This window comes from Larimichthys crocea, chromosome II (genome assembly GCF_000972845.2).
Source record: "Larimichthys crocea isolate SSNF chromosome II, L_crocea_2.0, whole genome shotgun sequence".
Taxonomy (NCBI): Eukaryota; Metazoa; Chordata; class Actinopteri; family Sciaenidae; genus Larimichthys; species Larimichthys crocea.
Window position 1 is genome coordinate 5,632,010 of NC_040012.1, and position 24,544 is coordinate 5,656,553.

Consider the following 24,544-nt stretch of genomic DNA (forward strand, 5'->3'; position numbering starts at 1 on the left):
CTGCATTGATATCCATTCAGAGAACTTTTGTTCATCATCAGGCGGATAGCGGGTCTGGGCTTTTCTCAGGGAGCCGCAGGAGTGTTTGTTATGCTGGGGAAAGCATCACTCATTCACACAGTCCAGGGATTTAAACTGTCCCATCATAATCATCCTGGTTCCTCTGGTATCTTTGTGACTTGTGTGTGTTATTACCAAACTGTTTTTTATACCTTTCTGGATATTCGGTCCTTCCGGTCAGACGTTGTGAAGTTCAGTGGAAGGTTCTTATCAAACTGGATCTCTGTGTAAAACATTCAGTCATCTTATCTTAATCTTAATGTTGCGTCTCTGCTTCACTAACCCTGTAATGAAAAGCTAATAAAAACAGCAGACTTTCTGTTAAAAACTACAGAGGTGTAGCTGCTCTATATGCCCATTAATCAAGTTTTGATTGTAACGTTTAGGAGCGATAACTTCTTGGACTTCAACTTCAGTGCAGTGATTGATTAAATCGTATAAGAGATCCAGATTTATGCACCTTTTTAACTGGGCAAAATAAGCTCACTCGTCAGCGTTTGTTGGACTCTTTGGTGCATTTATATTTCATAATTTTAAATGCGAATTTATCTGAGATCAATCAGGATATGAAGTGTTAATGAAGCTGTTTGTTTGGTGGCAGCAGCTCCCCTGAGCCTCACTGATGACCGCATGAACCACATTTAGAAAACCGCCAGTGACAGCTCTGGCTTTACTCGATCAACTCGTTGTTCAGTTATTTGATTGGTTGTGATCTTCTTCTTGTCATTTTGTTGATTTGTGGAACTTTTCCAACGACCTTTGGCTCGGGGTCGGTGAGGAGTCCTGTAGGAACCCTCCGGCCCTCTTCAGGGACTCAACAAACACCATCAGAAGAACCACTGGCACTTCATCCAGGACTCCGATGATCCCTCTGACCTAAACCAGATGAATAAAACCACAAGCTCCAGCCTGTCAGAGTTCATAGCAGCTCCATCACTTACAGTCTGAGGAGCCACCGCCTTTGGATGGCATCTGTAACCCAGCAGGTGACCCCTTTAACAGGGGAGGGTGGTGCTCACCACACCGAGCACTGACAGACTGCAGCTCATCTCTGTCTGTGCAGGAGGAGGAGAAGGAGAAGGAGGAAAGTTATCTCCTCCATCTTATTAATGGGATAATAATGTGATTGATTGCTCATCTCCCCGAGGGGAAATGGTCCTTTCTGCTTCCTGAGAGTGCAAGACTCATCAGACAGCTCACAGCTGGAAGGATTCCTGTCCAGGAGCTGCACGCAGACCAGGAGCGGGTTCAGCCCGGGTTTTACCCCGTTTGGAAGACGCTCTGTGCAGCTCTCAGCTCGCTCGGTGGGGGGATTAAAGAGGAGGAGGAGGAGGAGGAGGAGGGACAGGAGGAGGAAGGGGAATCACGGCGCTTCAGGACGGCTGAGTCCCGGTGCGATGCATGGAGGCTGCTTGGAAATGCTCCGGGTCTCCGGGGCGCATGAGGCGGTTCCAACCGCAGCACCTGGGAGATCCGGCCGCTGATCCGCAGCTCCACGGAGCTACAGCACCATAGGTTCGGCTGACAGGAGCGCGACTCTGTTCGGTAAATCCACCGGAGCCGGAGGCACCGACAGCGCTGTGATCTGCCCTGAAGGCTGCATCACATCTGCGTCGCAGTGTCGGTTTGCATCTATGCAATTTAGTCTGGACTTCTCATTTCATGATGAGCACAGAGGAGGCAGAGGCGGGTTCAGCCTGCGGGGAGGCGAGGGGAGGCGCCGCCATCACCCGCTGCCACACCTGGGATGAAGGCGAGCCGCACGGCGCCCAAGGACGTCCGCACCCCGATGATGAAGAAGAAGAGGCAGAGCAGGGTGAGGAGGGAGAGGAGGAGGAGGAGGGAGAGGAGGGAGAGGAGGCCCGGAGCTGCGGGGGGAACAACGCGGGGAATATCTCCTCCAGTGAGGATGGAGCTGTCGGGGGCAGACCGTGCAAGGCGCAGGCGATGCATTCAAACTGCAGCAGCGAGACCTGCATCCCCACGCCGAGCTGCCGGATCTGCTTCCAGGGCGCAGAGCAGGTAAACACGGGTCTGAGATCAGATGTGATGTGCTGATTTTTCCATGAAGGTGAGGTGCACACAATACTGCATCCTGATTGGCTGACAGCAGAAACTATGTCTAATTAAAATGAGATAAACTGCACGCGCCTGATTGGACGGATTTAAGTAGCAGAGCCAATCAGAGTGTAGGAAACATCTGCGAGGATACAGATGTTACACTGGAACAACAGCAGCAGCGTTTTCCAAAAGTGAAAAAGGTGGTGGAAAGTATCTGGTTAAATTTCCAGAAACTTTCCATGGGAAACTAATCTGGGAAATTTTGGAAATATTCCAAATCAGAAAGTCCATGGGAAATTATGTAAATTTATCAGACATCCGTGCAAAAAAAGCTCACATGTGTCTTCAACAGTCTCTGTGTGCTCTGGGCTCTAAAGTGTGGTCCAGGTACAGAAATCACCTGTGCAGGTAGGGGGCGTGGCCTCAGCAGCCCTGCAGTAAACAGTGTGGCACGTGCATGTGGTATATCTGCATGAAATCTGGTTGTTTTAGTCAAGATGATGCTAAAATATATTTCCCTCAACTATATTTATGTTCCCTGTTAAAGGGCCAAGCTTCAGTTTTGTAAATTCCCAGTTTATTCCCATGGAAAGTTTCCAACTTTTAAAATTCCCAGAATTTTGCAACCCTAAAAGTGAAGCCCGAGGAGCCTTCAGGGTTTCCCGGAGGCTCCCAGCCTAACGAGGGATATCATTATTTTACTACTTAACAGCTGAGTTACCTGTGCTGAAAAGTAACTAAGTACATTTACTCCTCTGCTACATTTCTGAGAGGAACAGCTTCTAAACTTAATAAATGCTAAAGTGAAATGCTCCTCACAGACACACAGTCAGTCTGTTCAGCTGTAATGTGGAAGTTTGATGTCGGCAAACGTTTCAGCTGTTGTTACTCTTCTGGTGCAGCCAGCATGAAGCTGACACGACGCACGGGTCGTCTCAGGAAACTGAAATGAAAGTGTTTCTAAACATAACGCCTCATCAACACATCGGACTGAGCCAGAGGGAGCGTGGCCAGCAGTCACATGACACTTCCTCCATGGCACAGTACTGTCTCATCGGTTGCACTTAGTTGTTTTTATAACATGAGTTCAGGAGCTGCTAGTGTTTGAGCTTAAACCTCGAAAGTTCTAAATGTAGAGAGAGTAAACTTCTCCTCATTTTGCTTGTGAGATCTCCAAACCTCGCTTTTTGACTCAGAGTAATAACTACGAGGAAAAGATAAAGTCCATGTTGCCACAGCTAAAAAGAGACAAAGCTTCATGAACTATCTGCATTTAAAATGTTCACGTCAACTTACAGAGAGCGAAACACACGAGGCTGCTGTCACAAAGACAGAGCTGGACTAACTATATATATCTAAGATCATGCATAAGATATATGACAAGATTAATGCTGCTATGCTCTGTCAAAGAGTGTGCAGCAAATTCTGAGTAACTTTGAAGTCAGTTAAAGGTCCAGAATACAATATTCATTAGTATGTTTTATTATAATCACCTGAAAATAAGAATTGTTGCGTTTCCTTTGTCTTAAAATAAGCCCTATAGATCGACAGTAAGAGTCCGCCACGTTGAACTGATATTTTTGTACAGTAGCCCAGAGCAGACAAACTAAACACTGATCTAGTTGCTTCTAATGTCAATTTCACAGCCAGAGTTTTTCTTTCCATGCTTGGAAGGCGAGGGTGAGGCGTGGGACAGCAGTCTGTGTTATCAAAACTATCCAGTCCTGTGTAGAGTCACTTACAGTTCCGGTCTTCCCAGAGATGACTTACATTGGTCAGTTGTCCAATCAACACACAGTGAAACAAACTGCGTCACATCCATCCAAGTGGATGACTGAATAATCTATGTATGATAAATATCATCACCAAGCGACCAATCAGCCTAACCGTCTGCACGTCTTCCTGGAGGTTGATGGACAGATGTGGACCAGCAGGGACAAATGGACACTCTTGAAATCGGACACTCCGCAGGCCTCTTTGGATCGTGACAGCGAGCCTCGATGAGGGACGATTCATCCTCCCAGAGCTTAAGGGAAAGAGAGGAGTCAGGGCAGTGAATGCCTAAGTGAATATCCTGTCTCCTGAACGTGGGCTACAGGCTATTAGCAGAGCTAATCTAATAGCTCTGCCTCCGGGTCCAGACTGATATTTGATTTTGATACAAGGCCACAGGCCGGGAAAGCTCACCAGTTAAGAAGATTGCAAAACAGAAATTTGACACTTTTAATATTCACATCATGGAGTGAGAACCAGATGTTATTTAACACCAGAAACGACAACTTCCTTCAAGAAACCGCTGCTCCATTCAGAAGACTGCCCAAGAAAATGATCGTGGACAAACCCGACAGTTCGTTCGTAAGTTTGGAAGCAGGACTTCTCAACTCAAGGTCCCCTTACAGACTTTGTCTGCAGCTTTCTACCGTAGACTCAGTTGTCATGAGATTATAAATCTGTTCCGGACTACTTCATCTACGTTTGTTTCAAATCTATGTTGACTGCTGTTGCCAACAAGGACGAGGGCTCCTAAAAGGGTTTACTTACTAGACTTTTCAAAGCTTTCAGTTGCATCTCACGGCCCTCATCAGTGCAGTTTGCAGTGAAGTTGAAAGCTCCCAAAAAACCTCGTGAGTGTCCATTGATTGTCAAAGTGAAGAGCTATAATCTTAACTCAAGGTCCACTTATTGCCTTTCTCAGACTGTGAGATGAGTGAAAGCTCTGGAAAACAAATCTTATAAGTGGACCTTGAGTGAAGATTGGAATGTCAATTATTTCACCTATAATCTTCAGTCAAGGTCCACCAACTGATAGGATTTTCTATCATCCGATGAAGACCATGAGATACGTTAGAAAGTGCCAAAGCAAACGAGTAAGAGCCTCTTGAGTTGTACTGGGAAGGTCCACTTACAGTACTTTTTGGGGAGCTTTTAACTGAAGAAGACCATGAGATGCTGTTTAAGCTAGTAAGAGGACCTTGAGTTAAGGTGATTTTGAGATCAAACTTCTATTTCCAAGGATAAGAACGAACATTCGGGCACAATATTACGTTTTTATTGGGGTGTCCATGTGGTCTAGTGGTTCTGGACCTGTAACTGTTACCAGTTTGATTCCTGCTCAGGAACCTCTGGTGTATGTGACCATCCCCCCTCTTTCTCCCTGTTTCCTGTCTCTCTGTACGATCACAAAGACATCTGTGGATGTTATTATTCAGTTGTTGACCTTGCAGACTCTGGTGCACTGGTCTTCATAGTATTCAAATAAGTGTAATATTTTAACCAAATGTCTCCTCGGAGACTTCAGAGTCGTATTAAACTCGTCCTTGATGTTGGTTTTATCAATCACGGCTTCAGTGGATAGCTGACCCACATCAGTTCATTCAAGCGGAAGCCTCCGAGGTCCTTTTAAACCCACAAGGTTAATATGACATGATGAAAAACGAGCTCTCTGACCACTGACCTTAATATACTATTAATATGCCACTCACAGCCCAGCCGGCAGGTCAAAGCTACAGTAATGGCTGCTCGAGGAATGCCTCGAGGAAGAAGAAAACATCAGAACAAATAGATATGGCTGTAATGATTAATGTCATGCTGCATCCTGCCGTTAATATCCAGCCAGTGTTGCAGCTCTGAGGAATGGTCATTGATCTGAGCGATGCTGGTAAAGCCCTCTGGTGAACAAGTCGTGTATTTTCTTTGATGTACGAGCTGCTGGGAGAAAACAGGGATTTCTAGATGATGGGGAAAGTTGACACGTAGACCTCGAAAGTGGATGGAAGATGAATTATCAGAGAGACGGTTCGAATATCGACGTAAAAGAAGAGTTTCTTTCTATTCCTGAAATGATTCTGAGGTTTAATCCGTCACGGGTGTTACAGGGAGTTGTCAAAACCAGAGAAAGACCAGACAAGATATGAATAGCGGTCCGTGATCTGCTGCTTCTGTGTTATATTGTTAAATGATAGCAGAGGGAAATCTTCTTTGTGGCTGTTCCAGTGATGAAAGAGGCAGAAATCTGCTTCCTCTGTGCTGAATGTTGAAGCCCGGACAGAGTTTCAGTTCCTCCAAATCAGTTCAGCATCATGTCTGCTTTAGTTTGTCTGCTAAAAGATATTTGTGAAGTATTTCGAGCTTTTGAAGAAATAAACAAAAGCAAGACTAAGAGTCTCCTAAGATGTTTCCAACAACGTTCAGACTCATTTTATTCAGTTATCGTTGCGTTTCCTTGCTTGCCGATACGTCACAAACAAGACTAAACCCAATGGCGGTTGTTTAATGATGAAGACAACAACTCCCATGATCCTGCGCAAGCATGTGGCAGAAATTAGATACTGTACCTTTAAGCAGATACCGTTTTCTTTTTAAACCAATCATAATTAAGCATGATAGCACGATAATATGCGCCAATTTAAATACAAAGTGTAGCTGAGGCTGACGACAGAGTCACTGAGAAGAGTTTGTGTGCCAGGTTTTGATGGAAGCCAACGGGTGACTTCTAACTGGGATGAGCTTTAAAGTGGGTGTAGATGATGGACGCGTGCTCTCGTGGTACTTTGTCTCTTCTTTCAATACAATCTGTCTTTGTAATATTAAGATCGGTACATAAAATGTTAAGAAAACGTTGTAGGAACACTTCATAATCTAAAGCTGTCTTGTGAAGTGCCTAAAAACATAAAAATAGATTCAATAGATCTGTTGTTTCCACTTAAATCCATTTTTTAAGCCTTAATAAGATGTGATGTGTTGGGATGGTTTGCTTGTAGCTGCATCCGGATGGAAACCCCTTTCTGGGGCTGGGTATCGGGTCATCTTCGCTGTAGTTAAGTGTTGGAAAGAGATCCAGACTCAGACTTTTGACCTCCAACAAGGGTTGTTATATCACAGCCAACAACTACAGACGATCATTCATGCTTTAATCATATCATCTCGACCATAGCAAGTTGTCTCCAGAAGAACAACTCGTATCACACCCGTCTGATCTGCTTTACATGGACTTCCCATCACGTTCAGGAAAGAGCAGATCAGGACCCGTTTATTCAAACTGGCCTTTGTCGCGCCCGCTAGTCTATGTTTTCACTTTTTAAAAATTGGCACCTGTAAAGAACTTTGCGACCTTGCTCTGTGAAAGGTGAACAGCTGAACATCTGTCCAACTCATTTTAGCATTTCTGTCTGTAACTGTGATTTCATCTCTGCTCATATTTGACCTTTGCCCTCTCTCGGGGTCTCCAGGGCGACCTGCTGAACCCGTGCCGCTGTGACGGCTCGGTTCGTTACACCCACCAGCACTGCCTGCTGAAGTGGATCAGCGAGCGAGGCTGCTGGACCTGCGAGCTCTGCTGCTACCGCTTCCACGTCATCGCCATCAACATGAAGAGACCGTGGCAGGTAAAGAAAGTCTGAACGTCTACACTCTCAGTTTCATGGGCGAGTTCTCTATTGGCCACATCATCAATGTTTTTTATGTGACTGTAACAGAAGTATTAAACAGATTAAATGTGCCATCATACGCCTGTGGCTACCAAAGCCATCACAAATGGATGTTACCAAAGGAAAAGACTGATATGTTTTCTGAATTACCGCCTCTATGATTCAGGCTTTGCTGAATTTAATCAACTAAAACTCCTCAGTTAAGGTTCAGGAAAGATGGTGACTGTGGTTAAAAGAAATCAGTGTCTGCTGGTAGGAATGACGGCTGCTGTTTCACTTGATTTATAGTCAAAATGTTTGGTTGATTTTTATGATTTTCAGTTGGGTTGTTGGAGAATGGAGCTGACTTTAATGATCCTCCGTCTGCTTTGTTCTGCTGCAGTGCTGTAAACTGTTAGAAACTGTTGATGAAATGAAAAGACGACAGACAGTCGCTGCAGACTACATGATGACTAAACGATGCCGGATGAAGATGGAGGATCACACGATGATCTGAGAACTCATGAATATCGTCGAAACGGCAAAACAATAACACCCTTTTCAGATTCGACACCAAACTGCAGCCATTATATTCTTTACTGCTCTGTGCAGCCATAAACCTTTGAGGTTACAGCTTCCTCCCGCCCAGCGTGCGCTCTAAATTATTATAGAGGCATTAACAAGAGATTGTTTTTACAATCTCAGTTAGATTTATGCTGAGAAATAATCGCAGCTTCTCTCGGTGGAGGAAAAACAGCCAGCTGAGTTTGTAAAAGCAAGTTTCTCCCACCTGCGTCTGTCAGAGCGCTTCAAGCTAAATGTCTCAGTGAAACACGAGTGCACCTCGTCCATGATGATGTGATTTGTTCATCTCCTCGGCTCGTTAAAAGCTTATTCAATGTGCGTATATATATTAATGACTCATCACTCATGAACTGCAGAAGTGTGCAGATCTGCACATTCTGACCTTTTAAAGAGGTAAAAGAGAAGAGGCGTTAGAAAAGTGCAGTATCCAAACTCTTAGTCCATTTTTGCAGCGTGGCTGCGCTGCTTCAACCACAATGATGAAGCAGAACTGCAGCTGAATTTGAGCTGAAATAATAATGCTGTGCATTAGTGAACATCGTCTGGCCCCCAGTCATATTACGGAGCTCTTAACTGTGTCGTAACCTGAGATCCTCCAGCCTCCCATTGCTAGTTGTCCCTGAGTCGAGCCTGGTGACTGAGGATGACTGGGCTTTTGTTTAGCTCTGGAATTCTGCAGGAGATCAGGCGTGTCAGTACTGATCTCTGTTTTTAAGTCTTTGCTTTGACCTGACACTAAAAGCTTTCTAATGTGCAGAGTATGGTACATGTTTGCGTTGCCATTGTGAGCATGTTACCATGTTGACGTTGACCACACTGCAGCTAAGTGGTACCATGGCTGTAGATTGCATTGTTGGAAGTGGTTATAATCGATAGTGATTTACTACCGGACTCTGCAGTTCCCCGCAGGTCCACGGAGCTTCACAGCATCTTTCAGCTCGTTGTTTTGGTTCACTCTCGTAGCAGCGTTTTCAGTCTGACCGAACCGAACATCCGACTCGGTCAGAGAGCTAAAAAACAGGACTCCCATTAAATGATAATGTTTCTCTGTAGCTGCTGGATATAAAAACAATCGACTGTTTGCTAAAAAGTTCATCATATTAACCTGAAATGCGACGATACGTGAGTGTTCACAAACACGTTGCAGGTTTTAGATTTGACCACTTTCTAATAAGGCAGCCTTGATGAAGGGCGGGTTATGGTTAAACAGGTAAAACGTTTATTAAAGCCTCGTACATAAGGCATTAATTATAAATTCTTTTGGGTTGCCAAGTTACAAAACATCTCTCTAGTTTTAGTTCATCCTCCTCCGCCATCGCAGACTGCAGCCTTGTTGACAGAAAGTGTAACAAACCGGAGGTGTGGGGCTTTAAAAGATGTGCAGCATTCAGTGATTTTGATATTATGTTTTATAAAAGATGGAGTGCTTTTTCAAAGAAGTGCGACTATGCACCTAAAATAATGTAATAAGGAGTTTATTTTCAAGAAAACACAGAAATAACGATGGTGTTTCTTTTTGTAGCTTGAGGCGAGCGTCGACTGTGAACCTGCCGTTTGTCTGCTGTCAGGATTCCTTCAGTGCTCGGCTCCTCCTAAGCTGAACAGACAGACTCCTGAGGCTTAAAATATCTGCATTCTGGATCGCTTCGAACGTTCATGCCTTTTGCAGATCTGTTGGCTCCAGATGGGACTTGAGTCACTGGCAGACTGAACAAACACTCACAGAGCTTTCTCCGAAACACCGTGCAGCTTCACAATCGTCGCTCTGCATCAGCGATTTTCTGTTTTCAAGTCTTATTATATTATATTCTGTTTTCTTCTCCTCCAATCTTCTATTTGTAGTTTCCTCTCGTCCTCCTCTTTTACATGCTTCATGGCCTCTTTCCACTTCCTCTTGGCCTCCTTCATCTCCTTTTTAGATATTCTGTCCTGCTTGTAGCACGAATGCAGCGCAGCTTTAAAGTGTCTGTTCATGACTTTGTATTGCCGCCTTCTGACGTGACTCGTCCTCGTGCGGTTGATGTGGTTTTCCAGACAGGTGACGATCCGTCCGGTCAGTCTGGTTGCTGCCTATTGGACGGTAGAGAGGACAGAGTTTTCTATTTAGCTGTCATAGTTGTTTCTTGGCCACATAGGGGAAACTGCAAACACATCAGTGACTTAACATCACTGTTTAAGTCGAACTTTTGCCCGTTAACCAGCCAGTTTCTAACTGTGTCTGCCGTTCTGTGCCAGAACAGTACATTCTTAGGCAGTAAAACTGAAACAATGAGCTGAAAGACACTATAAAACTCCCTGTGCGTTCATTACAAATCATCTTTTTGTGGCCCGTCACGCGTGTTTCTTACATTTCGTATCCGGCGCGTTGCACTGCTCAGCATTGTCCTCCAGCTGAAGGACGAGCGGCCTCTCCAGGTTTGTGCCTTCACAGACGGACATGAAGAGATGCATTCATACAGATTTAACCGCTCACACAAACTATCAACCAATCAAAACAGTTCAACTGATTTCAGTGAGTTACTGCACCTGCAGCAGATGCAACCAGCATGACTACTGAAGTATAGAGTGATTGTGTGTTTACCATGTGTCTGAAGGTCAGGTTGTCCATGCGTAGATCTCTCTTCTCTTGGGAGATTGTCATCTTCAAATCTTAAAGGACTGACTGACGAGGAGGCAGCTCTGCTCAGTTGTTTTGCTCATTTGATCATCATCTAGAATTCACGAGTTCCACAGAGTCTCTGTGGTTCTGTTCCAACTGATGAATGTTCCTTTGTGACATCACAGAGGAACTAACCTGTCACCAACGGCAACAATGGCCGGTCTCCACAAAAACAATGGAACCCCTGAAAATACAACGCGGAAATAAAAAACTAATGAGCAGAACATTTACAGGTGTGCCATGTCTTCTTCTGGCTCCAGAAGTGAGTCAGTCTCCATAAGTCCCCATGTTCAAAACTTCACAGCAGAAATAAACATGTTTACAGCCTGGTACAAAAAACAGTTTTGGTCTCTGTAGCTAATTTCCCCGTTCATGACAACTGTACTGAGGGTGAATTTATATACAACTCACCTGTTCACATTATATTAAGGCTTAAAGTTATGCAGGATTAAGAGCGTGGACGCTTTGATTGACAGGTGGGCGTGGTCACAGATGGTTGGTTTGAGCAACCAGGCGTCCTTCAGCCGCCTCAGGTACATCGACGATCCACGTCTTTGTTGCCAAGATGGTGTTGGCCAGATCCACCATACTGAGCTTCACAGCATCTCCACATTTCTACTGTTTGTTTATGGGTGTGACACGTGGAGATCTATGGAGAGACATGGAGACAAACCCAAGAACGACTGTGGCTCAGGTGGCGGTTCCTCCCAGTCCAGTCAAGTCAACGTGTCCTTGAGCAAGACGCCGATGTTCTGTGACGTCAATGTTGGTGTGTACATGTGTGTGTTACTTACCCAGCAGCCTCTGCCACCAGTGTATGAATGTGAGTCCATATGATCGGAACAAAGACACTATGTAAATACAAGTTCTGATATTTCTGTTGGGTTTGTTTGCAGCCTAGTGTCTCTAACACCTTCTTCTGCAGGTATCATACATGCAGCAGATATACTTTCATGCATGACAGTATCATCAGAATGAATATTGAATATGTTCCTAATGCATTCATGGTGATATGGATTACTATGCTATGGATTATTCACGAGTAATGGTAATGATTTTTAACATTTATAGGATACTGATGCTGCATTATTCATGTGTGAGCTCCATGAGCTCATATAAAAATATATATATATAGCTCATATATATTTTATCCTGATCATTACTATTAATAATAATGGTAGTGGTGTTACTGCAGTGAGTGCAGACTGAGTGAGGAACGATGGCGACGAAAGACAAAAATAGTTTCTTCAAATTCTGTTTTAGTTTTTTTTTTGACAGTAGCAAAGAAAAATGGAACCGGATGATCTGACGTGCGCCTGTGGTGCACAGCACAGCTGGGTTTCCACATTTTATTCAATGCATGACAATAACAGAAGAGAACAGCTGATGAACTGAACAATTAATCCAAACTGTGAACGATAGATTCACTGCTTTCCCCTCTGAAGTCCTCGGCTGCTCAGCCTCAGCTCTCCTGTGCTGCCTCTCTTCTCTGTGCAGTGGCAGTCCATCACCATCACCCTGGTGGAGAAGGTGCAGATCATCGCCGTGTTCCTGGGCTCTCTCTTCCTGGTGGCCAGCATCTCGTGGCTGCTGTGGTCAGCTCTCAGCCCGCAGGCCGTCTGGCAGCGCCGTGACGTCCTCTTTCAGATTTGCTACGGCATGTACGGCTTCATGGACCTGGTCTGCGTAGGTGAGGCTGTTCTCCACAGAGTGTTTCCCTTTGGGATCAATTATACAAGAAATATTTTGTTGTTTGGTCTCATTTATCTGTTGCTGCAGCTAATAGGCCGAATATATAACGCAACCTTACATGGAGATATTTCCAGAGGTTACAGCAGCGTGTAAATTAATATTCAGTAATGTAATGAATGATTTGACCGCCAGCTGACTGTCGACATCCAGTCATGTTCATGTTACACTGTTTGTTTTAGCAGATTGATACTTTGATGTGGGAGCTAACAAAGTATTTGTACTTCATTACTTTATTTTTACCCTCCTACACTTGTACAAAGATATCTTTAGTCTTAAAAATGGGCTGTCACTTTAGTTTTAATGCAGTTTTTCTTTTTGCAGCCTTCCCAACATGAACACTGATGCATGTCACGCGTGATAGATCTGACATGAGGGAGACTTTGACTTGAAGCACAGAAGCAGTAAAGAAATCCGTCATACTTTAAGTTTTATTTCACTGGTATTTGAGTAAAGAAGTTGAATCAGTACTTCTACCTTCAGTCTCTTCATTTGTACTCGAGTAAAGAACGTGGACACCAAAAACTAAATGATGATTCTCGGGCAGGTTCTTAAGCAGATTAATGGACATTCATTCACATCTGACATCAGATATAATAATATTCTTGGAAAATATAAGTCACAGTGAGTCTAAAAATATGTCTGTCGTCGTGTTTGTGTGTTCGGATTGGACAGAGTGACTCAGCGGAAAAGGAGTGCAAGACATTCATGCTCAGATCTGTGGACCCTCCGTTCCATTTTAAAAATAAAAAGTTCATCTGTTTCTACATAAATCTGGAAAAATACAGTCAAAAAAATAAATAAATGCTTCACGAGAGATTTTTTGAGACTTGAACCTGAACCGTCTGTGAGATTAATACGGTTTTAACAATCAGCGGCAGAACCTGAATGAGTTTCAAAGATTTTTAGCCTCTTCATGTGACCTTTGGTAACGGAGAAGCAGCCGATTGTTCCCTTCGTTCTTCCTTCGACCCGTGAACCGGTGGCTGAGCTCAGCCTTGAAGGTCAGCTCGGGGTCTGAGCACCGGCTGTGCTGTCGTTCTCTAAAGTCATAGAAGCAGTTTTATTTTGGAATTGTTAAAGATGTTTGTTTTTTTTGTCCTTGTGTCAGGCTTGATCGTCCACGAGGGGGCAGCTGTCTACAACGTCTTCATGCGTTGGCGTGCCGTCAACCTCCACTGGGACGTTCAGAGCTACGACAAGGCAAAGGACATGGAGGAGACGAGCACCGGCCATTCCTCACTGTCCCCCAGGACGCTATGGTTGCCCCTGGTCACCTTCGGGCCCAACGGCCCCTTACACCCCACTCAGCTGGGGCCACAGCCATGGACCTGCCTCTGTTTGGCCCCTTTCTGCCCCGGCCTGTTGCCCCGAAACAACCTCAGCCAGGACAGTGACTCAGGAGAGGTGGTCATCCGTGTAACATCAGTGTAACACCAGGCGGTATTTATGCAGGAACAAAACATCTGATGGTTTACACTGTGTGGAAACACCCCGAGCTTCTCTGGGCGCTTTTTAGTATTCCACAGTCTGATGGAGTTTCTTTTTTTTTTAATGTTTTTCTAATGAGTTATAAATGTTAGTGTGCTCTGAGGCCGGTCCTCAAAAACTATCCCAACAGTTAGACTGACTCGTGTGTGGTGGTGTTGTGTTTTATTCTCAGCGTAGACAGAAATATGAACCACATTCACCTCCATCCTTTCTTTTTCCAAACCCATTGTGCAGCGTGACGGTCTAGGGCTGCAGAGTTGGCTGCACCAGGTCAATGTGGTGCTAAAAAAATCCCTTGAATTTTGAGTCATGTGACTGAAATTCTGTAAAATAACATGCCATATTTCTTCCATCTACAAGTTGGTTATTACAGAAGAAGCCACGTGCATCAGAAATGCAGCAGAAGGGCTGATGTGTACCGTGACAGGATATCTTCAGATGTGTAACTGCACATTTGTAGCGTGGTTCCTACAAAGAACTTTACATTTTGAACACAGTGACCAAGTTCAATTGGTACACCTCCAGAGTCCAATAATAAAAATATAAATAAATCCCGATGAGGTTGTAATAATCGGTACACGTCAGAAAACAAACGTGGACGGCTGCAAGATGAGACAAACAGAACGTAACCCGGACTTTGTCAAGGTGTGTTCAGACTCAACGCAAAGGGAATTTCTCGTGGTGGCATCACCGCACATTAACAGAAAACGTAGCACAAAAACTCTGTACAGAGGAATCCTCTGACAACACGACCCTTACAGAGATCAACGAGGCTAAATGTTAACTCAGTCCAACCTGTCGGGTACTGTGGCCTTCATCTGCTCAACAAAAATCCTCTTCGTGTTCAGTCTGAGCACGCCGTGAGCATCTCATCAGGCTTCTGTTTTTAGATTTACTCTGTCCGTCATTGCTTGCTGTGCTTGGAGCAGTGTTGTAGTACTTGAAATCGGACCATCGGCCTCGAGAGGTCTCCAGACCACTTTCTGAAGGTTTCGGTATCGGGCTGCATTCTTGTCTTGTCTCAGACAAAGAGGACTCAAGACCACAGCTGCAGGGATGTGACTACATTGCCTGTGCATTGTCTGATTCATAGGTTGACATTGGTTAGCAAATTTCCTGATTCAAATGAAACCAATACGACTGAGATCACCAAGAGTTCAACAAAACATTGAAACTTAGAAAGAAGCTTAAAGAAATGGAAACGGTTTGGTCTTGACGCCTCGGGCTCTTGGTCTTGGTCAAGACCTGGTCTTTGTTTGTGTGGTCTTGACTACAACACTGACTCGAGTTACTGTTAACACGTAAACATGCTCCAGTGTTAACACCGGGTTATTCTGGGCTGAGAACTTTGTCTAGCTTTGGGTTTCAGGGCGGATCTACATGGAGAGCTTTGTATCTTTATCACTGTGTTTCTTTGGGATAAACCTGCTTTATGTTTTGTACAAATAAATCTTACCTTTTAGAAGTTTGAGATCTTTCCTAGCAAAGCGTTTGATGGACGGGGCGGACGCAGGATTCAGCGACTGCGAATGAGCACAAGAATAAAAACCTGATGTCAGAACGACGTCGAGGTTTTAGTTTTACACGACGACGCGGGCGGCAAATATGGATTTTTTTTTTTAATGTCATTCTATCCTCAGATGATTTGTGCCGGTATAAATACAGCTGTTAAAAACTTGTGGTTTTGATCTGTCCGTATGCCGTTCTGTTGAGCTTCCAGGAGCCCTGTGGTGTTTGGGGTTGTGGTGTTTTGGGGCTCTGTCCTCGACCTGTTTGATTATTTTTGGTGCCTTAGGAAGGCTGGGTGACGACGACCTGACTGCGCAGCACAGAAATGACTTGAATGTGACTTTTGCTGTTGGCTGTATTTCTATTTCTTTTGAATGTAACATGGATGTAATGTATAAAGAATATTTATATACACAGAGAGCAGCGTGGGTTATTTGTCTTCGAGTTGTCTTTTATTGAACAACCTGGGAAGAGAACCTGTCATAGTCAGCAGGTGTTTCGTAAGGAATATTCAAACACCGGACTTGGTGTCCGGGGTTGGTGGCAATAAGCAACCACTGGTGAGGTCATGTGACCTATGACATCATCAGTGACATCATCAGTGACATCTGACATCATGTGACATCTATGACATCATCAGTGACATCATCAGTGACATCATCTGTGACATCATCAGTGACATCTGACATCATCTGACATCTATGACATCATCTATGACATCATCAGTGACATCATAAAAGTTTATAAATAGGACCCAGTGCGCTGATGTTGTAGTACTGGTTTAACAATGCCCAGACGTACACGCAGAGCTTCTCGCCCCATCCGTCGGCGCAGGAGGACCCGCAGGTCCACCGTCAGCCGCCGCCGGAGAAGGGTTGCCAGGCGTAGACACTAGGCAATAAACAACCATGTAGCACGAGCAACATAATGTTACAGTTGACTTTAGTTTAACACATAGAACAGGTTAGTAAGTTACTATCAGCATCATATTTTTATCTTATCTAACATCCTCCAAACTTTGATTTTTAATCTGACATAATCTGAGAATTCAGATTTCTCCACATATTAATAATCCTCAAAATTTATAGTTTCACATATTCAATAATCCTCAATAATTCATTCAGTGACTGAACCAGATTTTTCTGTTTTTCTAGATTTTCTATTAATGTCCACGTTGACACCTCTGTAATCAGATTCAGGGGTTTTATTTACAGAATATAATATTCTAATAATATTCTGTTTAATCTTGGTTGTTACATCAGAATGAGGCCTGGCTTTGAGGTGAATGATGTCCCCTGTTCATGTTGCCTTTTGTGGCATTATCTCCGTCCTCCCTTCGTAAAGGACGGCTCGGTCCTGAGCACTGAGGCTCCTTTGACACCTGGAGGTCATTTCACTCTGAAACCTTCCTGAGGACACGTGTGACATCAGTGAGGGTATAAATAGGAGATATTACATGCAAGAATTATTATATTAATGAGCTCATTTCTTTTCCAGGCTGAGTCTGCCGCCATCACAGAACAGACACTCTTCAGCGTGTTAAACTAAGGGGAAAAAACTTGACAGTGAACGCACCTTCAGACCAAATATGTAACCATTTATTGTTAGAATCATCCTTCCAATACAGAACACAGCTAATACAGATTAAAAACAACAACAAGAGAACAGTATTGTGTCGGAGTTGGATGGTTGCGTCGAGAAAAATACAGCAAGATTTTTTTATTTTGAGAAAATCGTCATGTGGTCATTCAGGAGAAAAAATATAGAAGGCAAAGACTTACAGTATAAAATGTACAGCCACATGATTATATAATATATAATATATATATAACATTGCACATTATACCAAAAAACAGGAACCACACATGAAAAACAAAAGAAGTGTACACAATATACAACAAACAAGGCACTGTGGAAGAAACCTGCACGCGTCTTTGGATGGATCTGCCGCCCGCGGAGCTCCGGTGAAATGTTGTAGGAATGTTACACTGCAAACCGTCCAACCGAGGAAGTCATCCAAACTAAAAGACTAAAAAAAACCAACGCCAACTTCTTCTAATGTTCACTCATGGCCGTCTGGGGCATTACGTAACGCTCTGAAGCCTCGCAGCACGCAGTAACCGCTGAATCTGGCTTCCTGTTGTGTGTTTTGTGAAGAATAGAAACACCTGTGGTCAGAAGATGAGTGGATCACAGTGTGAAGGGTTCTCTTCAGTGAGGAGCTGACAGCTGACAAACAGTTTATGGACAAAATAACCAGGAATGTTTGGATTCTGATGAGGTGCATTGATTCGACTACCACAGAGCAGTCCAGCGTAAATCTTTCTCATCCTACAGACTTTTAGTGAACTGGAAAAATGGAACCGGTTCTGATCCAAAAACTCGGCCTGGTCCCTGCACGGGGATCCGGTTTCTTTAATTTACTCATGACGGGCCTTGTTTTTGCAGCCATATCAGGTCAGTCACTTTAACTATGACTGAATTCATCCTGTTGTTGGAGCGACTGGGGTTGCGAAATTCCAGGAATTTTCCAAGTTGGAAACTTTCCATGGGAATAAACCGGGAATTTACTAAATTGAAGGTGGGTCCTTTAACAGGGAACTTAAAAATAGTTGGTGAAAATATATTTTAGCATCATCTTGACTAAAACAACCAGATTTCCTGCAGATCCACTTGAATATATCTGCACATAGCACACTGTTTACTGCAGGGCTACTGAGACCACGCCCCCTACCTGCACAGGTGATTTCTGTACCTGGACCACACTTTAGAGCCCAGAGCACACAGAGACTGTTGAAGACACATGTGAGCTGGTGGACTACATAAAATAATTCAAACTTGATAAAGTTCTACTTACAAATAAATCTGTTGAAATGTTTTTTAATCGTTTTATTTTGCATGTTTAGATTTATGTTTGGATTTGATGCACTCTGTTTAAATTATCAACAATTTACTGTTAATTCACATGGAGTTTCTGATTTGGAATATTCCCAAAATTCCTGAGCCTAATCTTCCATGGAAAGTTTCTGGAACATTTCCAGCAGTGACACATCTCACGCCTGTCTCAGCGTTTGTCTTTCGTGCACGCCGGCTGCTCTGTGGGACGTCGTGTTGGACAGTTTAACCGGCTCTCGGTTAGTTTTGTGTTGTGCTGACTCGGGGAGCGAGTGTGAGGCAGATGTGGAGGCTTCTACAGAAAACTGTGCAGATGTTTTGACGGGAAAAATCTGATTTCAGTGTCTGTAGATCAGCTGGATGACTGGCACAGCCGGACGGGCTCTGCAGTGTAAGTACATGGTTGGTAGTTAAAGGGAACGTGCGAGCACCTTTCAGATTGTGGGTACAGGAACGAGAGTGGCATCGGTGAGACAGAGTTCGTCCTGCTTCAGTTTGAACAGGCACTTGTGAGACCTTCAGCAAATCGACGAGTCGCAAACCTGAAATGTTCGAGACGAGCACAGTTGCATATTTACAGTTCATGCTTGAGAAGGTCGAGTCCCAGAGTTTTTCAAAGCAGAGGAAAAGGATTGTAAGCTTTAACTCGATCGTCTGCTTCTTCTTTACATTCGGACACGTAGACACACACTCTTAAAAACTCATTCACTCACACACACAGACAAAAAAACCTCAGTAACACAGAACCCGTCCTGAAGCTTCAGGAAGAGACGAGCGGTTTGATTCCAAAACAAAGACACATCCGCTCTGAGAGGAAAGCTGCTTTTCTTTGGTCGGAGACTTCAGGCGACGTCCTGAATCTTTGACTTTCCATTTCTTCTTATCGACGCTGTGAGATTATTTTGTTAATGGACTTCTGGACTTTGCTGTTCAACACAACATTGTGTTATTGTAGATTTATTTTCACTGTATAAACTTTGATATTTCTCCAACCGCGGTCATAAAAACTTAAATTCAAGGCCTTTCATGGCTTCAGGGAACAAATGAATCAATGCAATGATGCAAACTGAGTTTGATTTACGCCTGCTGACAAATACATGACGTCAGTATTTGTCTCTGCTGATGTTTCTGTTTCTAGTTTCACTTCCTGGCAGATCGATGATGGTCGATATTTTCACAGTCGATTCATCGATTTGGATCTTCATTTTTTAATTCTCAGATTTTAGCTTTTTAAATTTAAATATTTTCTTTTGTCTTCTTCGACATCAAACTGAATTTCTTTTAGGACAGAACAAGATGTTTGAGCAGGTCATGTCGGCTTCGGTCGACATTTTCTGGACCGAGCATAGATATGTTTGATTCTTCCAGCTTTAATGATTCCTGACTGTGTTTCTGTCAAAGTTCTGTTTGGATGTTTCCATGTTTTGGAATAAAACCAGTCAAAAAATAAGAATTTGAGCTAGTTAACATTAAGAGCATCGTGGTTTGTCTCCAGCATTCAGAGTCAGTTTTGACATGTCAGAATGTACGAGCTGCTCTCTCCAGAGCGCCGAGGACGGGGTGTCCTTGCGTGGCCGGCCGGCGGCGGCCGCCACCCTCGACCCTCAGCGGCGCTCTGGCAAGTGGCCATAAGCTGAAAGGTTTAAAGAGGCGGCGTTCACCAGGCGCTGCACTGGCTGCCGTGGCTGCTGACGGACTGGCAGTTGCTGTAGCGCTTCTTGACGATCATGCTGATGTACGCCTTCATGAGCTTGGCGATGTCCATGACCTGCAGGGCAGAGGACGGCGAGTCAGAGACAGTTCATGATGCTTCATTATGCACAGTGTGAACATGAGCTGCAGCTGTCGATTCTTTCTCAAGTCGAGTACTTAAACTAAATTAATAATTAGGCAGCGAAGCAGAGACTGTCCGGACTAAACTCTGATCATCTACCTGTGTGTGTTCTCACTTTGTTTATTTCATGTAGCAGCTTCTAAATCTGTCGCAATTTACAGAGAGCGAGACACCGAACCCTGCTACGAGTTCCTGCAATCCCCGACCCTGTGTGCACGCTAAACGAGTACTCGAGGAACATTTTGGAGGATTTTTTGTACTCAAATTACTTAGTTACTCGTTGCAGCTCTACTTGTAAAACATCATTTATTTCAACAGTTGCGAAGCGAGTGTCGTACGAACCATGTGCGTCTCAAAGACCAGCTCTCGGCCCTCCACGGCGATCTTGTAGGAGTTGGGCAGCGGAGCTCCGAAGGACAGAATCTGCTCGTACGGGAAAACCTCCAGAGGCCACGGCTCGCCTCGCTTGTACACCGATATCGCTTCCCGGCTCACGCCAAGCCACAGCTCGGAGGGGAACGCTCCGTCCCGGCACTACATGGTGAGCAGAAATGGTTTTTACTGGACTGATGAAGATTTGAGCTTGGAATTCTTTTTTCTTCTTGTGTCTGAATATAGAGTTTTAGGTTACCTCGACGTTGAACAGCGTGGATCCGTATCCCTGCCACTCCTTCACCAGAGCCATGTATTTGACCATGGCCTGCTCCTGGTTCATCCCCTGCAGTTTCTTCCACTTGTCCATCACGCTGGTCCTCACCGCCGCCGCCTCCTCCCTCATCCACGCCTCCAGGCTGTTCTCCTCCTCCAGCTTCTGCCGGCTGAGCGAGCCGCTCCTGAAGCTCCGCCTCAGCGTTCCCTCCAGGAAGCTCGAGCGTTTCCTCTCCGCCGTCCCCGAGCGCTCGGCCACCGAGCCGGCGCCCGGAGTGAACGTCTTGGCCGAGTTCTGCACCCGGGCACGCAGTCGCACCATGGGAAACACCTGGGACATCTCAGGGAAGCTGGCCTGGGAGCTGTGATCGCCCAGGAGGTACTGAAGCCTCAGTGCAGCCAGGAACTGGAGCGTCTCCTCAGGGGCCGGATACTGACCGCGGATGACGGCTTCGTGGGCCTGCAGAGGGAATGATGAAGTCAAGAACAGCCGCCTCAGTTAGGAAGACATTAAAGTATCTGACAACCACGAGTCGTCGTGATTGGTTGGTTCAAATTGTGTCACCTGTTCAAACATGAAGGCGAACTCCACGCTGTCTTTGGGAACGTTGTCCGTGTCCAAGAAGCAGTAGAGCTTGAAGTAAAACTTCCAGCCGGTGTTGTGTTCGTCTGCGCTGGCTGAAAGCCTGGAGACCGGAGGGTGTGTTAATGAAGACGTGAGGACACACACACACACACACACACACACACACACACACACACACACACACGCACACAGCGACACTTACTTTTCAAACTTGGCGAGCACGTCTGCGACCACTGTGCGGCTCTCGATGGCTTTCTCCGTGGTGACGTTGTGTTCAAACAGAGCAAACATGTTCCTGCTGTCCTCCATGGCCAGGCCGCGAATCAGCTTCTCCACCACCTGACACACACACACACACACGCACACACGCATTACACACACACACACACACACACACACACACACACACACACACTATTTTTAGAGGCTCTGTCTGATAATTCACAGTTGAATTTTCCCGAAATGTGCAAATCACACGAGATCAAACTATATATACATCATATATCATATCATACAACATATAAAGAATTTGTTTTTTTAGCGTTTTTTAAGAGATGATCGTTTTGTGCAAAAAAAAACGTCACGTCACATGTTTCAGTTTCTGTTTCAGTTTCTGACTTTGTGCCGAGAAGTGTCGACGTTAGTTTGAAGGTTGGTAACAGATTTGATTTTTTGTTCGCTCACTTTGCATTTTGTAAACGGATAAAAAAAACAATTATTATTATTATTTTTGAAAACGTTCTTAGTTTACAGCATTTTTTCACGCCTGCCTAAAACGTTTCCACCGTGAAACATCAAATTAAACTAATTTTGCACTTTCACTGAACTCTTAAAACTCATTGCACTTGTATTTGTTTTACTTATAACACCAGGACAGATTCCTCGTATGTGAAAACTTTCTGAACATGTGATGAGTTGTCGTTTAATTATTAGTTCATAAATGAGGTTTCATCACGTTGTCATTTAACACGTACGTTATGTTTCTAACTCTGATGAGTTTCTTTAATATCTAAAACGAGAATCACAGAATAAGTCATACTAATATCACTGAGCTCTCTGTTATAATCAGACCAATACTTTCATTCAAGCTGAAGATGTGTGCGCTGAGTCAGAGGAAGAATAAATCGGTTTGTCATCCCGCCCTCAGCATCGTGCTGTCACCCACCTCTCCGGCTGTTGTGTGCGAGTTGATGGTGATCTTGCAGGATCCTCCTCCGTGACAGTGAACGGTGGTGCTCATGTCCTGCCGGGCCACGATGGAGCGGATCTCCTCCTGGGACGGGACGTTCTCTCTGGCTCGAGTCTTCCTCAGGGAGTCGAGGGCGAAGGCGGCGTAACGATCCATCTCCGAGCCGGGGAACAGCTCGCGAGTCCTGCGGAGCAGAGAAACTTATCGTCAGCTGCAGCTACAGAAACGTGTTTCCTGGCTCGAGCGGGCTGCATTTATCTGTGAATACCTCCTGAGGTGGAACTTGAGGTATCTGAGGATGCTCCTGGTCGGGACGAACGTGCAGGACATGCAGGCCAGGATCTTCCAGCTGCAGAGGTTGCCGGGGCTTCCGGGCTGCGGCGGTCGCGTGGTCTGCTTGATCAGCTGGCAGAAGAGCTCGTCCCGCAGAGGTTTGAGCTCCTGGCCGGTCTGCAGGATGCCCTGGATGATGGGCACCGGGTCGGCCACGCCCTCCAGGTGCTGCAGAGAGCTGAACACCTTGAGGGCTTCGGCCTGCAGCGTCGTGTAGCTTCTGTTTCTCTGAGCTGAACAGAGGAGGACGGGAGGGAGGGAAGGAGTTAGTGATGTCCATCAAAATGCTGATCTGAAGAAGAGCCGACAAACTCTCTAGTAACTCTGTTACTTCTCTGTCAAAGTCTAAATTCTTCTTCTGTATCCTGTTTGTGCCTGTCTATATAACTATATAAATAAAGTTATTATTATTATTATGATAGAGCAGAACCCAGATATCGTTTCTGTTGTCTCATATTATATCTAGAAGGATAGATGGACTAATAATAATAATCATTAAAACATAATAATGGAAATATTAAATAATGAGGATTTAATTGACATAAATTTTGCTTCATGCTGAGTTTGAAATAAACTTTGACATTTTTATGAAACAATTTTATTTCTACCTTTTATATATGTTTCTATTTGTGTAGATGTTAGCACACGTTAACTTCACACAGTTAGATATTTAAATTTTATTGCTCTAAGTCTAACTTTAATATTTACGCAGGTTTTAATTTAAGTTTATCTCAGGTTCATTTTAACGTTTGGCTCCTGTGTTACAGTTTTGTTCTAGGTTTGCATGCTGCTGCTGCTGGATGCTTCAATTTCCCTCAGGACCAATAAAGTATCTATAATATCTACCTGTCTGCTGATATTTGGGTCTGGCTCACCTGTGAGGTGGATGTCTCCGTAGGGCAGCGGCAGCAGCGGCGAGTGCAGCGGGTGGTGGCTGTAGCGGAGGATGGGGTTCCTCTTGTAGATCTGCTCCACCACCTCCAAGTTCAGACAGTTCTCCTGCAGAGAGGAGCAGAGCCGGCATGACGATCAATCAACAATAATCACTGCGGTGGACGTCAGGTCAGGGTTTGGATCTGGGGCTCTTACTACATGAGTGTCATTGCATCTTGTTTGTCTGATAGAAAAAAAAGGTGTTTACTGTGTCCTTGAAAAGAAATGCATGCTGGGACAGCCTCCAGCAAACCTTAATGAGCTGCCAGGATCTGTGGTGAGGACTGATGGTGCACTGAAATAGCCTCTGTAATCACGGCCTCATGCTGTTCAACAGGCTGAAACTAAAGCTGAATCTTTAACGACCCTTCCCGACATTAACAATAATCCACTGATCCATCGACGGCGTGCACGCCCTCGTTCCTTTACCTTGATGTCCTGGATGAGCTGCTGGGTCGGCGTGTCGATGGGAGCTTTGGTGTCGATGACGTTCTGGATGGAGTTGGCCCAGCGCGTGGCCTCGTTCAGCAGCTTGCAGTAGAGGCGGTACGAGTGTTTGCGTCCGTACACGATCACGTTCCAGTATCCTGTCAGGACGACACGGAAC

At 44.7% G+C, this 24,544-nt stretch overlaps 2 protein-coding genes and 1 long non-coding RNA gene across 4 annotated transcripts in view; 2 read left to right on the plus strand and 1 right to left on the minus strand.

Moving 5' to 3' along the window:
- Nucleotides 1-1,108: 1,108 nt before the first annotated feature.
- Nucleotides 1,109-14,301, plus strand: marchf11 (membrane-associated ring finger (C3HC4) 11). The gene is made up of 4 exons (XM_010744198.3): nucleotides 1,109-2,082; nucleotides 7,350-7,505; nucleotides 12,268-12,460; nucleotides 13,631-14,301. Exons 1-4 carry the CDS (start codon nucleotides 1,723-1,725, stop codon nucleotides 13,951-13,953), a joined length of 1,032 nt encoding a protein of 343 aa, XP_010742500.2. The 5' UTR covers nucleotides 1,109-1,722; the 3' UTR covers nucleotides 13,954-14,301.
- A 2,300-nt stretch (nucleotides 14,302-16,601) lies between these two features.
- On the plus strand, nucleotides 16,602-17,546 carry LOC113747622 (uncharacterized). The gene is made up of 2 exons (XR_003463741.1): nucleotides 16,602-16,800; nucleotides 16,881-17,546. It is a non-coding gene; the product is annotated as an uncharacterized LOC113747622 (long non-coding RNA).
- Nucleotides 17,547-19,325: 1,779 nt separating this feature from the next.
- The window catches only part of myo10 (myosin X), a 91,893-nt gene continuing 86,674 nt past the window's right edge, over nucleotides 19,326-24,544 (minus strand). For both annotated transcript variants that reach the window (XM_027290484.1, XM_027290483.1), the window contains exons 33-41: nucleotides 24,367-24,524; nucleotides 23,880-24,003; nucleotides 22,940-23,237; nucleotides 22,648-22,855; nucleotides 21,685-21,821; nucleotides 21,462-21,582; nucleotides 20,880-21,356; nucleotides 20,591-20,782; nucleotides 19,326-20,182 (exon numbers count right to left, since the gene is read on the minus strand). In XM_027290484.1, the coding sequence (XP_027146285.1) occupies nucleotides 20,072-20,182; nucleotides 20,591-20,782; nucleotides 20,880-21,356; nucleotides 21,462-21,582; nucleotides 21,685-21,821; nucleotides 22,648-22,855; nucleotides 22,940-23,237; nucleotides 23,880-24,003; nucleotides 24,367-24,524 (1,826 nt within the window). In that variant the 3' untranslated portion in view covers nucleotides 19,326-20,071. The remainder of the gene's footprint in view (nucleotides 20,183-20,590; nucleotides 20,783-20,879; nucleotides 21,357-21,461; nucleotides 21,583-21,684; nucleotides 21,822-22,647; nucleotides 22,856-22,939; nucleotides 23,238-23,879; nucleotides 24,004-24,366; nucleotides 24,525-24,544) is intronic.

Excerpts from the sequence above, each read along its gene's own strand:
- marchf11 (XM_010744198.3), top strand. The coding sequence starts at position 1,723 with ATGATGAGCACAGAGGAGGCAGAGGCGGGTTCAGCCTGCGGGGAGGCG. Across the intron at positions 2,083-7,349 it reads GCTTCCAGGGCGCAGAGCAG|GGCGACCTGCTGAACCCGTG; the intron begins GTAAACACGGGT and ends CGGGGTCTCCAG. Across the intron at positions 12,461-13,630 it reads CATGGACCTGGTCTGCGTAG|GCTTGATCGTCCACGAGGGG; the intron begins GTGAGGCTGTTC and ends TCCTTGTGTCAG.